General features: G+C 51.2%; 1 protein-coding gene across 1 annotated transcript; it reads right to left on the bottom strand.

The window, feature by feature from the left end:
- Positions 1-668: 668 nt before the first annotated feature.
- Positions 669-8,998, bottom strand: SLC3A2 (solute carrier family 3 member 2). Its single transcript, XM_026487706.4, has 9 exons — positions 6,108-8,998; positions 5,574-5,747; positions 4,816-4,910; positions 3,032-3,100; positions 2,867-2,925; positions 2,530-2,710; positions 2,270-2,413; positions 1,272-1,355; positions 669-1,172 (listed from the first exon to the last, which is right to left on the bottom strand). The coding sequence occupies exons 1-9, from the start codon at positions 6,538-6,540 to the stop codon at positions 810-812; spliced, it is 1,602 nt and encodes a 533-aa protein (XP_026343491.1). The 5' UTR covers positions 6,541-8,998; the 3' UTR covers positions 669-809.
- Between the last annotated feature and the right edge of the window lie 4,317 nt (positions 8,999-13,315).

Raw genomic sequence — 13,315 nt, 5'->3', positions numbered from 1 at the left:
TCCACTGGGAGCCTGCTTCTTCCTCTCCCACTCCTCCTGCTTGTGTTCCCTCTCTTACTGGCTGTCTCTCTCTCTGTCAAATGAATAAATAAGATCTTTAAAAAAAGAAGCACCTCTTGGGGCACCTGGGTGGCACAGCGGTTGGGCGTCTGCCTTCAGCTCAGGGCATGATCCCGGCATTCTGGGATCGAGCCCCACATCAGGCTCTTCCACTATGAGCCTGCTTCTTCCTCTCCCACTCCCCCTGCTTGTGTTCCCTCTCTCGCTGGCTGTCTCTATCTCTGTCGAATAAATAAATAAAATCTTTAAAAAAAAAAAAAAAAGAAGCAGCAGCACCTCTTGGGAAACAGGCCACCCGACTCCAACTCTCTCTCCCTGAAATGCCAAGTCTGCAAAAACAGGAAACCTGACCACACTTGGCTGGAGACCATTGCTGAGGAGGATAAGGAAAGAACTGGTTAAGACCCAAAACCTCCAGGACGGGCCCCTGGCCCAGATGCTAGTCCTAGCCCTGACACCACATTGTTGTGAGCTTGAAAGGCCCCTCCACCTCGGGCTAGAGCGGGTGCACGGAACTCTCTGGCCCTGCTCACTGCGATGCAGGTCTCAGGAGAGGGGGGAGGGGTGCCCCTGCCCTGACAGAGAGATGGAGGGAAGACAAGACCTCACCAGGTGGGAGTGACTTTTATTTGAAGCCAGAACACACCTTATCTGGGATTTCATCTGTAATCTGTGACAGTAAAAAAAAAAAAAAAGGAAAAGAAACCAGGACCTAAAGGGCCTGGGGAGGAGAGGGACGGTGGGTCCTGTCAGGCCACATAGGGGTAGCGGAGCAACAGCCCCTCGTAGGGCTCCAGGTTGAGGTGCTCCAGCTCCAGAGAGGCACCCTCCTCACGGTCTAGCCTGGTGCTGAGTAGCACGTCGACGCTGGCTGGCAGGCTGGCGGTGGCCGGCAGACCAGAGGCCCCCAACCTGGCAGGCTGGCCCACCTCCCCGAAGTTGAGCACTACCAGGAAACGCTCGTTCTGGTCCCACTGGCGGATATAGGCAAAGAGGTCCGGCCCCGACGAGAGCACGTGGAAGTCTCCGTGCAGTAGAGAGCGCTCCTTTCCTCGCTGATCACTCAGCCTCCGGAATAGGGAGAGGAGGGAACCAGTGTCTTCATTCTGGCTCTGCAAAGGAGGGAGACAGCAGGAAAAGATAAAGGGCGCGAACTCCTACAAGCCACCTGCCCACCCGCTGAGCGGGCCTGGCCCACCCAAAACCCTTACCTTCACGGTCATGTTGCTACTTCCAGGTCCTGAGGTGTTGGGAAAGCTGGATTCATCCCAGAGCATAAACGGAGCCTTCGCAGGCTGAAAAGCAGAGAAAACAGGACTCGGAAAAGGCCTGGGCCTGCTCTCGCTTCTCCTCCCGTTCCCAGCCCTATCCATGCAGAGCCTCCCCCGACTGTGGCCTAACTGCTACCGGACAGGCAAGGCAGGCTCCTGCCCCGGGGCCCTGCCCACACTGTGCCCTCCGCCCAGGGGGCTCTTCTCCCAGCCAGCCACAAGCCAGCTCCCTCACAGCCCTCCAGCCTCTGCTCAGCTGTCTCACCAGATCTTCTGTGGCCCCTGGATGGAGAACGTCTCCCGTCCCTGTCCTCTAGGCCGCTGGCCCTGCTCTCTTTTGCACAGCACTGAGCAGCACTGGGCACCTTTATTCTATTTTATTATCTAACTTGGCCACCTGCAGCTCTCTTGTGTACTGCTGTATCCTCTGTGCGTGGCATAGAGCAATTACTCCGTGAACGACCAGTTCTAGCAATATCAGCTGGGGTGTCAACCTCCAGCCCTCTGGCTAAACTAAGTGAGAGCCTTCGTGGTCTTACCCGATCACAGAGGGGCTACTGCACATTTCTCGTACTCATCTGGGTCCTCCACTAAACTATGAGTTGCTGGAGGACATAAAAGAGTCCCCCGATCGTACGAATGAATGAATGGACAGGTGAGTGACGGCTCCCATACTGAATACCTGCCAGGGGTCAGCCATCACCTTTTAAAATAGGCTCTCATTGAATCCCTACAAGAAATGCAATATCCCAGAAGAGATGGTCAAGGCCATGGCGGGAAATGACTTGCCGAGGCCACACAGTGACCGATGAGGGGACTGACCAGGAATCAAACGCACTTCCACCCAAGGCTCATGTCTGCCTGTTGCCATGCACACAACCGTCGTGCTAGATGAACACAACCGCCTCCCAGCGCGGGGAGGAGGCAGCAAGCCATACCTGGCCAGGAAGGGCGGCTGCCTCCAGGCCAATCTCGTCTCCATAGCTGAAAACTGGGGTGCCGGGCAGGGTGAAGAGCAGCAGCTGGTAGAGGCGGAGGAGATGAGCCGGCACGAGGGAAGTCAGGAACCCCGCCTGAGACAGCTGCAGGAATGGATGCACGGAGGTGAACCCCAAAGCCCGCCTTTGCCTCCATCTGCCAGCACCCCTTCCTCCGCCAGGCCTCTTCCGGCACCCTCGCCCCCCACGACGGCACTCACACTCCAGCTGCACCAGCGATTGTCAGTGGCGTTCAAAAACTGGGTGACAAGGAATTCGATGCGCTTCCCACTGAAACCAGGGCTTGACAGGTATGAGCTCGTCAACAACAGGTCCTTTGTGGATCCAAGCAGGCTCAGAATCTGCTGAAGGTCAGAGGACTCGGTCCCTGCAATCAAGAGCCTGCACAGAGCAGGGTGGGGAACAAGGTTGGTAAAGAACAACAAAAAAATGAAGATGAAGAATTTGGACTAGGAATTCCCCCATTCCTGGGGCCTAGCGCTCAACTGAGGGGATCCCACAAGGAAGCAGATCTGGCAGGGGAGGCCTAGCACCTACCTATCTTCACTAAAGCTCTTGGTCACGTTCTGCCACTCAGCCAAGAACAAAGACGCATCCTAGAAGAGAAAAAAGCAAAGTCGAGGAGCAGGAACACTACCAAGCCCTGGAGAGTCCCTCTGCTCTCATCCAGGCTCTCTGCCTTCCCCATGGAAAGGGACTTACTGTCAGATGCTCCACATTCCGAACCTGGAACCCATCCACACCAGCCTGCAGCCAAAAACTCAGAGCACCCTACAGGGAAGGGGGCAAAAGAACAGGGGAAAGGTATCAATACTCTGACGCAAAATCCAGCCCATGCCAAACCTTGCCCATGACGCACTTCTCCATGACCCTGGGAGAGTCACTTGTCTTGACCGGCCTCACTTAACCACCTCTATCAGAGAGGGTTAGCCTTTGGTTCCCTCCCCTTCTGAACTATCACTGATTCTTAACTACAGCATTTCACTTCTGTTCCTCCCCAGGGCAAATCACACAGCTTCACCTTTGGACACCGATAGGAAAGGCCCAAGAGAAAAAGTATGTTCGTAAACGTAATTTCTTTTAACCCTTAGCATGTGTGGAATGCTTGTACACTCATGTCAGAAATGAGGAAACACTCTCAAAGAAGCAAGAAGTATGCCCAAGACCACAGTCAGAGAGCAGCAGACAGGGGACCAAAATGCTAGCCAAGATCCCAGGACCAGTATCCTTTACTCCTCTTCCAGTGTCCTGAGGCCTGGGAAGGGTAGGAGGAAGAGGGCAAGTCAGAGCAAGGCCAATGATGAAAGAGTGAAATTCAAAGCACAGCCCCACGGCAGTGTAGACGAAGATTTGAAAAGAGGAGTCAGCTCTGCAGCACAGGCCCAGGCCTGAATTCCAAGAACTGGGTGAACACAGAACACGGGGCCCCACCCCCACAGCCCCACGCCCTGTGCTCTCTACTCCGGTTTCCATTTTCATCTGAAGCTACTAGTCCTCATGCCACACCATCTGAAAACATGCCTTCATCAATACCTATTAAGAGATTTTTTTTTTTTTTAAGTAAGCACTACCGCCAATGTGGGGCTCAAACTCACCACCCTGAGATCAAGAGTCACATGCTCTATGGACTGAGCCAGCCAGGCGCTCCCCTCCCCCAATCAGTAACTCTTAAAGGGTCTTCTGGCAATTAGTAAGGGCGAACTGGATGACCCCAAGGGGCCTATGGAAATGCTGGGAGTAAAGAATTCTACCTCAGAATCACAGGGGCCAGCAAAGGGTCAGGGTGTTCTCCATTTTTATTCTACCCCCTGCTGCTCAGTGCCCAGAACCCAGGCATCAGGAGCTCGGAGGACAGGAGGACAAAGTCCCATTCCCAGCCTGCGGGATATAGTCTTTGCACCTACACCTTCATTCAGGTAAGGCAGATTACAGAAATGAGACTACTTGAGACCTCAAATCCTAAGCACGGCAAAGCCCTTTGAACCTTAGCTTCTTCATTTACAGATGAAAGATGACAGGGACCTTGTGTGGTCATGGAGAAATTCGGAACACATACAAAATACCTGGCATGGTCCCAGACACATAAGACCACAACACTTACAATTTCAGACTGGGCTCCACTCCAAAACACATCAAACAAGAGCTGGGAAACCAGACGGAACAGGAGTCCCACAGAGAAACGGTTTCCTCTCCCAAAAGGAAGAAAAATCAAACCCAGATTGACATCTGAGAAATTCCTTTCCTGGCACTGTTACCATCAGAGTCAAGGAAACAAGAAAAATCACTGGCCAGAAAAGGAACGAGCAAAAAGGGGGAGGGGGTGCACTGTTGGCCTCCCCTCCTGCCCATGGTAGCAGTGCGCCAGTTTGGCTCCAAGGAGCAAGGGGCCCCTCAGCTGGAGCCAGGCTAGGTTTACAGGGCTTGCCAGGAGGATCGACACAGCCCCACATCCAGCTCCCACCTGCCGTCAGCACCAACACACTCACCTGCATCTTGGCGGCCACAGTATTAATCTCCGTGGGGAGGAACCACGAATTCTCGCCCCTGTAGTTGGGAGTGAGGTCCAGAATGACCCGGATGCCTGGAACAATGGAGGAAGAGGTAGTCGTGAGAAAGACTTTGGGGTCAGGGAAAAGGAAGAAATCAACAAATACAAGCCGGTAGACTATTCCCTATGTATTATGTGGCACAAACGCTTAGATTTGAACTCGGTTTAAGATGTTCTAAGGCAGAAGGTACATAGTACAGTAGAGAAGGCTGAGCTATGGGGTCCTGGGCTCCCCACACCCAAAGTGAACCCTGTGATTTTATTTGGATATTTTTCTCAAAAGGATCCGCTCCTTTACAAGTTTAAAAACCACTGAATTAGGGCGCCTGGGTGGCTCAGTCAGTAAAGCATGCTGAGTCTTGGTCTCAGAGTCATGAGTTCAAGTCCCACATTGGGCAGTGGAACCTACTTTAAAAAAAATAAATAAACCACTGAATCAGGAAAAGCCTACATTTTACAAATAAGGGCACTGAAGCCCAGATGTTAAATGGCTGAACACACAGCAAGCAGAAAGTCTCTAAACGACTTGACAAATTCCTTTTAGGCTGAAGCCTAAGAAATCTTCCCTGTACCTGCCTTAGGAAAACTCAGAGCCAGTCAGGAGTAAACCGAACAAAAATCCTATCCTGTCTTTCCTAAGTGGCCAGAAGGCCAAGTCCTTCTCAGCGGCTTCCAAGACAACTCCAGGACACCCACTCTTTTTCTTGGCGGACTGCAAGAGATTGTCAAAGTCTTCCTTGGAGCCAAAAGTGGGGTCGATCTGTTCCAAGTTGGTCCCCGCGAGGTCATCCTTCTGGTTCTTGTGAATTGGGCCCAGCACAAAGCCCTTCACCTTCAGGGTGCTCAAGTAATCGAGATGCTGCTTTAGGCCTGAAACGGGGAAGCAGGGTTAAAGTGAAGTCCCTCTGAGAGGCCCCTGATCTGCCCTAGTCTCCCCTCTCCCCGGAACTAAGTGTGGGGCCGGGGGGTGAGCTTGGATCATGAGACTCAGAGTTGCTGATGTAAGGTGCCCGGCACATTACTTCAGAAACGTCAGCCACCGGATCAGGACCGGCTTCCGGCGCCGGAAGACGCTGAGTCAGCTACCCTCGCACAAGAGGGAGTGGGAGCGGTTTTCTCCAAAGAAAGGAAGGAGAAGCTACGTCCCAGGGTGCGGGGACGATCCGGGGCGGGGTGGGGTGAGGACCGGAGCCCGCGGCCCGTTAAACCGGGGGCGCGCACAGAGCTCACCCGCTAGGTCGCCCCCCTCGGGGCCCTGGAAGGCCTGAAGGTCGCCGATGCGGTAGAGGGCGCCCTTGTGCCACCAACTCTGCGCCGGCAGCTCGCGGCAGCGCGGGGCCCGCACGATGATGACCACGGCGCCCGCTAGCATGCCGAGCCAGCCGAGCCAGAAGAGCACCAGCAGCGCCCAGCGGGTGCGCACCCAGCCGGGACTGCCCGCCACCTTCAGCAGCTCCTCCTTGGACAGGCCGGTGAACTTGGCCGCGGCCGCTGCCTCCGCCTCGTCGTCGGCCACCTTGATCTTCACCAGCCCGTTCTTCTCGGCACCGCCCACCACGACCGCGGCCATGGCCGCCCCGGACGGCGCGTTCATCGGCTGCTTCTCGGGCTCCAGCTCGTTCAGCTCCACCTCCTTCAGGTCCACCTCGGTGTCCTGGCTCATGGTGCCTGCGGAACCGGCGACACGATGCAGCCGGCGGTCAAGTGGTGGCTGGACTCCTGCCCTACCTCCCGGCCTCACCACGGCCTCAGCACCTTCTCCCGAGGTCAGGAAAGCCCGCGCAGCTTCGGCGACTGCGTCTGCGTCTGTGGGGAGGGGGACGGGCGCAGCCTCCGGGTAGAGGCAGGGGAGCCCCGCCCCTGCCCGCCCCTTAAAGAGGAACGGCCCGGATTGCTAATTCTGAGACCGCTCGGGAGGGCGGCGTGCTCTAGCTCCTCCTCTCCAACCTGTTTGCCCCTAACGTTCCTTCCAGTGGGACGCTAAGAGAGCTGAGCCCCGAGCCACCTTTGGGTGGGGGGAGTCTGACTTGTCCCGCCCCCTGAAGGGGACGGGGAGGGGCAGTCCAGCACCGCGGGGGTCCCGGGGGCCCCCTCTTCGCCCACTCCTAAGGCGGGTGACTACCCCGACGCCATCCTCCGTCTGCCCCTGGTCCTGGGCTCAGGGCATCGCGTGGTCCTTCCAACTTCGCACGGCCACTGGCGCTCTCAGAGCCAGCCAAACTCAGTTCCCCCTCTTTCCCCGACCTAGCCTTGCCCCCCAGGCCTCTGGGACTTGGCGCTAGACCTCCCCTTCCCCGCAGGGCTTACTCGTCCTTCAAGACTCATCCTGAGTCCAGTTCAAATAACTCATCATGCAGCATCGAGCACCCACTACAATACTTTGCTTTATTAACTTGACTGAACGAACTCTAACCCGCTCTTCTCCGTGAGGTTTTAAGGTGAATCTGTTTGAACAGGAGAGTTGAAGGTGTCACTCCCCATCTTACCCCACCCCACCCCCAGTTTCTGGCTCCAGGATGTCGGGCAGCGAGGCTTCCGACATCCAGAAGAGCCTTAAGCGCCTGCCGGGCAACCTCAGGCCTGTAGCAAACATTCCAAGGTTGGGCTCAGTTAGAGGCATCCACCATTTTCCTACAACAGACCAGACTTTTCCCCACTTTGGAGGGCCTCCCACAGATCAGCCCAATCTCCCCAGGGTGCCAGGGTTCCTTTACCCACCCACCCCGGCCCCCCATCACTTCACTATGCTAAGCCATGGAGGCCGCTGCAGAGGCTTTAAAGACCACCTAACTTCCCTCCACAGAGATCCTGGGATGGAGGGTAAGTGGGGCAGAGACAAGGTTCATAGCAAGAAAAAACCATCGTCATCATCATAAAGGTTCATAGCAGGGACTGCCGGACATCAACAGCATGGGGTGCAGACACTCAGGAACTTCTTGTTCCTGACTGGTGCCAGCCCGATTATTTTCAGAGAGGAGCTGAAGGAAACAAGTTCTTTCTCCCTCTCCCACCTGGGCTGGAAGCCAAGTATTTGGAAGAAAGCAGAGGCCAAGATCTGAAGAAATAGCAGACAGAAAGGGGGGCCAGAGGAGAGCCAAGGGTGTGAAAAGGCTTGTCTTCTGCCATGTCCTTTCTGCATGCCACAGCCCGCCCCACCGCCACCCGAGGAAAGCCAGAACCAACTCTAGAGGGAGGCAGGCCAGGGGGTAAAGGGTGGAGGTCAGACCAGTGAGCAAAGATGATATAGTAAGTCCAGGTTGCCCTGGGCATGGCAGATAAGTGCCAACCAGAGGCTCTGAACACACTTTATTCCCAGGGTGTAAGCTCAAGGTTGAGAGCGGGGGTCAGAAGCTCTCCAAGATGGTCCAACCTAACACCTCTGGGAACATACTATCTCACTCACAGCCCCCCATGGTTCTAGACAGATGAAGCCACTTCCTTCGGCGTGCAGTAAAGAAGCTAGCAACTGACCTCCCCAAGTTTATCACCTCGGTGCACACACCTTCCACGGGGACTACCCGCCCAGCGACATCAACCTTTGGACACCTGCCAGTCTCAGCACACCCAGCAGGGCTCTGCATCTTTGTACCTGCCATTCTGTGTGCTTCCCTTCCTGTTCTGCCACTCGACCTCAGAAGCTCCTGTTCATTCAAGACCTAGCTCAGAGGATGGTTTTTCTCAACTTCTCCAAAACAATTCTTTGCCATACACCTCTGCTACAACACACACCCTGTTTGTTTATTACATTTCCTTTTCTGAGTGTCTGCACTTCCAGACAAGTGGCAGGGGCCTTGTGCTATTTGTCGAGGGGCCTGCCTACTTACAGAAGTAGCATAAGTAGGCACTTCATGGGTGTTTGGAAAATGAGTGGATGAACTACACCAGTCAAACCCAAATATTTCCCTTCTTAGAAACAACAAAAGTAGCGTACGAAGATAAACAGAGAAAAGTGAAAGGAAACATGAACAGCGCTGTATGATATCATAAATAAACAAAACGGGGTGCCTGGCTGGCTCAGTCCATGGAGCAAGTGACTGTTGATCTCGGGGTTGTGATTTCGAGCCCCAGGTTGGGTGTAGTGATTATTTAAAAATAAAATCTTTTAAAAAAAGAAAAGGAAAACAAACCATGGCTTCTAACTGTTCAACCAAAATGAAAGTAATAAATCTAAGGGAAGGAGGGGAGAGGTGGCTAAGTCAGTTAAGCGTCTGCCTTCAGCTCAGGTCATGATCACAGGGTCCTGGGATAGAGCCTCAGGTCTCCCGGCTCCCTGCTGGGTGGGGAGTCTGAGTCTCTCTCTCCTTCTGCCCCTCCCCTCTGCTCATTTTCTCTCTCTCTCTCAAATAAATAAATAAAATATTTTAAAAAAAGAAGGAGACAGGGAAAGACTGTAGAGAAAGAGGGCAGAAGGTGGCTAGGGATCCTCAGATCCTTCAGTGTCTTTTAATACATATAAAACGCAAAATTTACTGCAGGAATGCAGAGTATATCATTTGTCAAGAATAATTTTTTTAAAGATTTTTATTTATTTATTTCACAGAGAGAGAGAGAGTACAAGTAGGGGAAGCTGCAGAGGGAGAGGGAAAAGCAGGCTGAGGAGGGCAGCCTGATGCGGGGCTCAGTCTCAGGACCCTGGGATCATGACCTGAGCCAAAGGCAGATGCTTAACAGACTGAGTCACCCAGGCGCCCCTTTCAAGAAGAATTAAGCCTTCAAGAGAAGGCTGGGATAAAGCAAAGATAAAAGGCAGTTGGAAGGTCCAGAGACCACAGGAGGCCACATGTCTTCAGTCTTCAGTACTTTACACGCTGGGGGCGGGGGGGGGGACGCCTGAAATACAGAGGGCTAAGTATACAGAGAAAATTCCTTTCTAACCCCCTGTTGCAAAAATTCATGTCACATGCTTCCCAACAAAAGAGATTACAGTTGACTCTTGAACAATGCAGGGATTAGTGGCACAGCCAAAAATCTGTATGTAACTTTTGACTCCCCAGAAACTCAACTACTAATAGCCTACTGTTGCCTGGAGGCCTTACTGATGACATGAACAGCTGATTAACACAGATTTTGTAGGGTGTATGTATTATATCCTGTATTCTTACAATAACACTAGAGAAAAGAAAATGTGATTCAGAAAATTAAAAAAAGGAAACTACATTGACAGTACTGTATTTGTCAAAAGAATTTAAAAATCTGCATATAAGCGGACCTGTGTGGTGCAGGCCCATGTTGTTCGAGGGCCAACTATACTTGATCTTAGCCAAAAGATAGGGAAGTTATTTTCCCCTGTACAAAAAGGATTTCCAAAGACAGACAAAGTTGGGAGGATAGTTCGAAACTCTCCAGGAAACTGTCTGTCCAACAGACTCTACATCTTGGCCAAAGCCCAAGGCATTATTCCGAAGACCCGAAACAAAGCATCCAGGCTCTGCTTCTAAAATTAGGTGCCTGGGTGGCTCAGTAGGTTAAGTGTCTGCCCTTGGCTCAGGTCATGATTCCAGGGTCCTGGGATGGAGTCCCACATCAGGGAGCCTGATTCTCCCTCTCCCCCTCCCACTGCTTGTTCTCTCTTTCTCTCTCTCAAATAAATAAATAAAATATTTTTTAAAAATCAGTTAAATAAAATATCTATCCATTAGCCTTGGGCAGTTCAGACATTTGAAAACTGGGTGATGGCTGAACTGAGCGTTTGGTAAGTCAAGAGCTGTGCAGATGAACACAGAGAAAGAGTGGGGATAAAAGCCGGAAAGAGTAAAGGAAATACAACCAAAGCCATCTCTTAGAAGACAAGTAAGTACACCATCTGAAAAGTACCTGGCACTCAAGTGAATTAGACAAATGAACAACACTGCTGCCAGCCTTTCTTTCTAATGCAACCAAGTATCAAAAGAGAGAAACATCAGAGATCTAGCAGATCAATTTGTGGAAGAGACAAAGAAGCATTTTAAACATATTATTCTTGGATCGATGACATCAGATATTTATCTGATCAGAGACAGAATACTGATCTCATGCCAGAGGCTAAACAGCAATAAGAGATTCAATTACCCTTAAAACGATGACTGAAGTCCTCCAACATCATCTCCTTCTACCATCGTGGTCACACAATACTGGTGGGTAGCATTATTTTCTCAACCTCTGTGACATTCAGAACTTTCTATCATTAGGCACCTGGGTGGCTCAGTAGGTTAAGCGCCTGCCTTTGGCTCAGGTCATGATCTCCAGGTCCTGGGATGGAGCCCCCCATCAGGCTTCCTGCTGAGCAGGGAGTCTGCTTCTGGCTCTCTCTCCCCCTCTGCCCCTCCCCACCACTTGTTCTCTCTCTCTCAAATAAATAAAATCTTAAAAAAAAAAAAAAACACTTTCTATCATATTTTTGGGAAGAAAATTACAAAGTGCAGCCACACTCGAGGTGTGGAGTTAAGCTCTCCCTCTGGGGGGGGGGGGGCGGGGGGGGACTATCTACATGAATTACTCGGGACTTTCTGTGCGGGAGATTTGTCGCTTCTCCCTCATGTATTTATCTATTCATCTATTTATGTCAGTATGGACTCGTGGATATTTATTTTATACTTTGCTTTAGAATTCAACACTATATTATTGGGGTTTTCCCTCAAATTGTTCCAGCTTTGGCCACTGTGAGCTCTTTCAGGTTTGCTCCTTTTTTAAAAAATTAATTAATTTATTTATTTTTAAAGATTTCATGTATTTATTTATTTGAGAGAGAGAGAATGAGCAGGAAGAGGGAGAAACAGACTCCCCGCTGAGCAGGGAGCCTGATGCAGGGCTCCATGCAGGGCTCGATGCAGGGCTCGATGCAGGGCTCGATGCAGGGCTCGATGCAGGGCTCGATCCCAGGACCTTGGGATCATGACCGGAGCCAAAGATAGATGTTTAACCGACTGAGCCACCCAGGCACCCCTCAGGTTGGCTCCTTTAATACCCTTCTCTTTCCCGTCTCCCTGTCTATCCCCCACCACACACACACACACACACACACACACACACACACACACACTTTTTTTGAGTACTTCCTTATGTCCTGGCACTGTGAAATGGTCCAGGCTCATCTTGTTTGCACACTAGAGCCCCAGTCCTAGAATCAGCCACTTCTCCAAGGAGCCCTAGTTCCTTTTATTGGAGAATGGTATGAGAAACCAAGATCTGGGCACTCAGGTACCTTTTGATAAGCAAAAGTTACCCATCAAAAATATTGTCAGTCTTGGTGGGATATCTGGGCTTGGAAAAAATAAAAACATACCGATGTTTTCTTTTATAATCCACGTTTTTATTTTTGGTGACTTATTTAAAAAAATCCTTCTCGGGGGGCCCCTGGCTGGCTTAGTTGGGAGAGCATGTGACTCTTGGTCTTAGGGTTGTGAGTTAGATCCCCAGGCTGGGTGTAGAGATTACTAAAAAATAAACTAAAAATTCTCTTAAAAAATCTTTCTTTACTTTAAGGCCTGGAAGATATTCATCAACATTTTCTGTGCAAAAATGTAAGGCTTTGTATTTGACATTTAAGTCTTTATTTTTTTTTAAAGATTTTATTTATTTATTCGAGGGAGAGAGAAAGCCAAGCAGGGGGAGCAGCAGGCAGAGGGAGAGGGAGAAGCAGGCTCCCCACTGAGCAGGGGGCCCAATGTGATGCGTTGGAGGTAGACGCTTACCAACTGAGCCACCAGGGCGCCCCTTTAATCCATCTAATTGATTTTTATTTATGGTATAAGGTAGAAAGCCAATCTTGTCTTTTTTATAAATGGCTGCGATATGATAAAAGTAGAGAGAAAGAGAGAGAGACAGAGAGCACTCAACAGCCTTTGTGCCTAGTTCCTGACACTGAGCTCCTAAATCCTTTGGAATTCTTAGGTGATAAGAAAGTCCTTTCTTCCAAGGAGGCCTTGGTGGTAGCTTTGGGGTGGGGACTGGCCATCAGAAAAAACAAGGCATGACTAGGGAGTTGTAACTTCCAGTCCCATCCCCCAAATTCCAGCAAAGGGAGAGGAGGTAGAGATTGAGTTAATCGCCAATGGCCAATGATCATGCCTGCATAATGGAACCTCTGTAAAAACCCTCATCAATGGGGTTTGGAGAACTTCCAGGTTAATGAACAAGTACCAGGAAGGTGACACACCTCAAGTCCACAGGGTCAGAAGATCCTGTGCTTGGAACCCTTCCAGACATCGTCCTAGATACCTCTTCATCCGGCTGTTCATTTGTATCCTTTATAACATCCTTTACAATAAACTGGTAATCGTAAATCAAGTATTTCCCTGAGTTCTATGAGCTGTTATAGCAAATTCAGACCTGAGGAGAGGATTTCGAGAACCCCGATTTCTAGCCAACTCAATCGTGGGTAACCTGGGACCCACAACTTGAGATTGGTGTCTGAGGTGGTGGGCAGTCCTGTAGGACTGAGCCCTTAACCTGTGGGGTCT

The sequence above is a fragment of the Ursus arctos genome, unplaced genomic scaffold (genome assembly GCF_023065955.2).
Source record: "Ursus arctos isolate Adak ecotype North America unplaced genomic scaffold, UrsArc2.0 scaffold_23, whole genome shotgun sequence".
NCBI lineage: Eukaryota > Metazoa > Chordata > Mammalia > Carnivora > Ursidae > Ursus > Ursus arctos.
Note: the sequence above shows the minus strand (reverse complement) of the source record. Positions and strands in the feature narration are given on the sequence as shown.